General features: G+C 36.9%; 2 protein-coding genes across 3 annotated transcripts in view; one reads left to right on the top strand and one right to left on the bottom strand.

The window, feature by feature from the left end:
• The window catches only part of LOC106690889 (uncharacterized), a 36,241-nt gene that overhangs the window by 20,216 nt on the left and 12,800 nt on the right, over positions 1-3,225 (bottom strand). The gene's annotated exons all lie outside the window — the stretch shown is intronic.
• On the top strand, positions 1,034-3,218 carry LOC106690888 (serine/threonine-protein phosphatase 6 regulatory ankyrin repeat subunit A). Its single transcript, XM_067050050.1, has 3 exons — positions 1,034-1,086; positions 1,777-3,115; positions 3,192-3,218. The coding sequence occupies exons 1-3, from the start codon at positions 1,034-1,036 to the stop codon at positions 3,216-3,218; spliced, it is 1,419 nt and encodes a 472-aa protein (XP_066906151.1).

Raw genomic sequence — 3,225 nt, 5'->3', positions numbered from 1 at the left:
TTTTTTATTTGTTGAGATTTTCGATATTGCTATTCCAAATAACTAGTATAGTTGACATTTCTTTTTTAACATCTAGGTGATATTCGGAACAGAATAAATATTTGATTCAAAAAATTATTTATTTTCGACAATAAGTCTTTACAATAGGAAATTCAAATGTAATGTTGATTCGACTTTGTATTGTTATTCAAAAGGGCAATTTAATAAAAACAGAACTTATAAAAATCAAATAAACTATCCATGTTTCGAAAAAAATAAATTGAAATGTGCGTGTACTATTAAAATTGGTATGAAAATTTAGAAATACTATCCTCGGAACCTTGTTAAACAAATCTTACACCATACAAAATGTCAACTGTTACGTTAATTCATAATGAGCATTCTTCATAAGAAAGAACTGAATTGGTACACTTGAAAACAAAATAAATGGTTCCCCAAATGAAGAAAAGTAAATAAACCAAAAAGTAAAAAAAAAAAATTGCGGCCATAAATGCGATTAATCAGGCCATTTGTAGCCAAGAGAGTTAAAGCCAAAAAACAACTGGCTCCTGACTGCAGTGGCAGTGGTTCGAATCAGGCTTTGGGGGTCGACTTTTATTTTTGTAGCGGTCCCACGTAGAAAACTTTACCCCTCCCACTATGATTAGAACAGGGTTCAAAGTCCTAAAAGACGACCGATGTTTCGAAGAAAAATCCAATAGCACTAATAATCCAAAAACCACCTGCGCGATCGAAAATTTGATAAAAAAAAATAGATTAAGGACTACCGAAAACCTAATAAACGATTCCCGTGTCGTAGAAAACTGTAAAAAATACCATAAATCGAAATGTGGAAGCCTAGCTAAAACTTAGATTCAAGAAATACTATCAGGAGCTATAAAATTAAAATAACGATTCTAATATTCAAGATGATTCCTAAATGGATAATAAATTAGGTACGTGCTATCATAAATTAATTTCTATAAATGGAGTAAGGATAACCGAAAATTCAATAAATTATTGCTAAACCAATGAAGACTAGTGATCAATCGAAATGGATCCAAAATCCGATTTCAAAAATAGGTTCAGGACTCTCAACGTCTTATCGTTTGTATGGAACAAAACTACAAATAAAATATAAACATTGGATTCAAGATCTATGAAAACTGAATAAACGAAACTTGTGACGAAAAAAAAATCAAAATGTGCAAAAATGATTTAATTATTTATTTAAGAAATACAACCAAGTCTCATAAAAAACAGGTAACGATCCTAATATTGCGGCTAACTAACAAATCAAGAATACAACGTTAAGTGAATGCGCAATCATAAACCCGATTAAAAACGCTTTCAATGCCTCCGAAAACACGATACGGTATCCCCATATTAAAGAAAACTATAAAAGTAAAAAGAAACGCTCATGCGCGATCAAAACTCCCAGTTAACACATAAAATCAGCACCTTTGAAAACCCCCAAAAAAATTCCTAATTTGACGATTACTTTTGAAGTAAGAATAAACCGAAATTTGCATGCGCGTTGGAAAATATAATCTAATAAACAATCCTCATATTGAAAGTGGTATAATTGAATTGGAACAAATTGCAATTGAAATGTTACAAAGTTTGAATTGAACTTTATAATGTTACTTTTGAATTGAAAAAATTCTTGAATTCAGAAATGCATTATAGAGTCTAAATAATTGTTGGTATATAGAGTATTATAAATTTAATATTAACAACATCAAATAAGGATTAATACTTTCTTATTTCTAACTCTGTACTTTATTTTCAGGAAAGCAGTGACGATTTGGCACAAGAACTGGAGGAAGCTGTGGCTGACAACAGTCCCTGTGAAATCATTTCGGTAACAAAGAAAGGAGGAAATGTCAACGGGTTGACTCAGTCCGGGGGCAGCCTCGTTCACTTGGCCGTGAGGACTGGCAGCACGTCTTCCATAGCTGCACTCGGGTTCCTGAAGGCAGATCTGGAAGTCCTTAACGCTGCTGGCGCCTCTCCTTTGGAAGAAGCCATTAAGAAGGATCAAGCTCCATCGATCAAGGAGCTGATAACGGCGGGGGCTAAATTTGAGAAACGTTTCCTGAAAGGCAATACTCACCTTCACAATGCAGCTGCTGCTGGCAAGAATGAAGCATTGCAGGCCTTACTCGAGGTAGGACTAGATCCCAACACAAAAAACCACCTCGGTGAAACCCCATTAGTGTTAGCGGTTAAAGAGGGCAATGTTCAGGGGGTGGACATATTGATGCGAAGAGAGGCTAATGCCAGTTTGGGCTCCGAATTGAAAAAGGATCTTCTAAAGATAGCCGTTGCTTCAGCTAATGTTGACATGCTCAGGTTACTATTGAAATATACTACCACAACAGATCTCAGATTCGAAAAAAATGACACATTAGCTCACTTGATAGTCCGCGCGAGCAATGCCACTGAAATGCTCAAAGTATTGGAAGGTCGTGGACTGCAATTTAATATAAGAAACATAGATGGCTTCGCGCCTTTACATCTCGCTGCTGATGCATCTGTTGTTATAATGCTACTAGAGTTGGGTGCGAATATTAATTTTACAACAAGTAAAGGCGAAACAGCTCTCCATACTGCATCGTCCCATGGATTTCTGGAAGTTGTAAAGGTTCTAGTTCAGCGTGGAGCAGGAATAGATGTAAAAGATAACGAAGGTGTCACTGCTCTTATGACCGGTGCAAATAATACAAACTCAAACATTTTAATTACTTATTTATTGCAAAATGGCGCAGATCCAACACTTAAAGACAAAAAAAATCGGACTGCGCTTCACTACGCGGCTGAAGGAGGCTGTACTGAGTGTGCATTAACACTGTTGGAGAACGGAGCTAGACTGGATGAAATGGATAGTAACGGATTGACCTCCCTTCATCTAGCGGCACGAAAAGGGCACATCGCCATAGTGAAAGAGTTGTTGGACCGAGGGGCTAATCTATCAGCTAAGGAGAATTATGGAAAGACACCACTAATGAAAGCATCCTATAAAGGTCATTTGAATGTTGTTAAACTATTCATTGACCGAGGGGCGCCTCTCAATGATAAGGATAACGTTGGGTACACAGCTCTACATGAAGCAGCGAGAGGAGGGCACGTTGATGTAGTGAAAGAGCTCTTGGACCGAGGAGCGCCTCTCAATGATAAGATGAAGGATGGATATACAGCTCTAGATGTAGCAGCGTGGGGAGGCCATGTTGATGTAGTGAAAGA

This window comes from Halyomorpha halys, unplaced genomic scaffold (assembly GCF_000696795.3).
Source record: "Halyomorpha halys isolate HHAL.00 unplaced genomic scaffold, Hhal_1.1 Scaffold1946.1, whole genome shotgun sequence".
Classification (NCBI taxonomy): domain Eukaryota; kingdom Metazoa; phylum Arthropoda; class Insecta; order Hemiptera; family Pentatomidae; genus Halyomorpha; species Halyomorpha halys.
The sequence above is the reverse complement of the archived record's forward strand: the minus strand, read 5'-3'. Positions and strand labels throughout refer to the sequence as shown.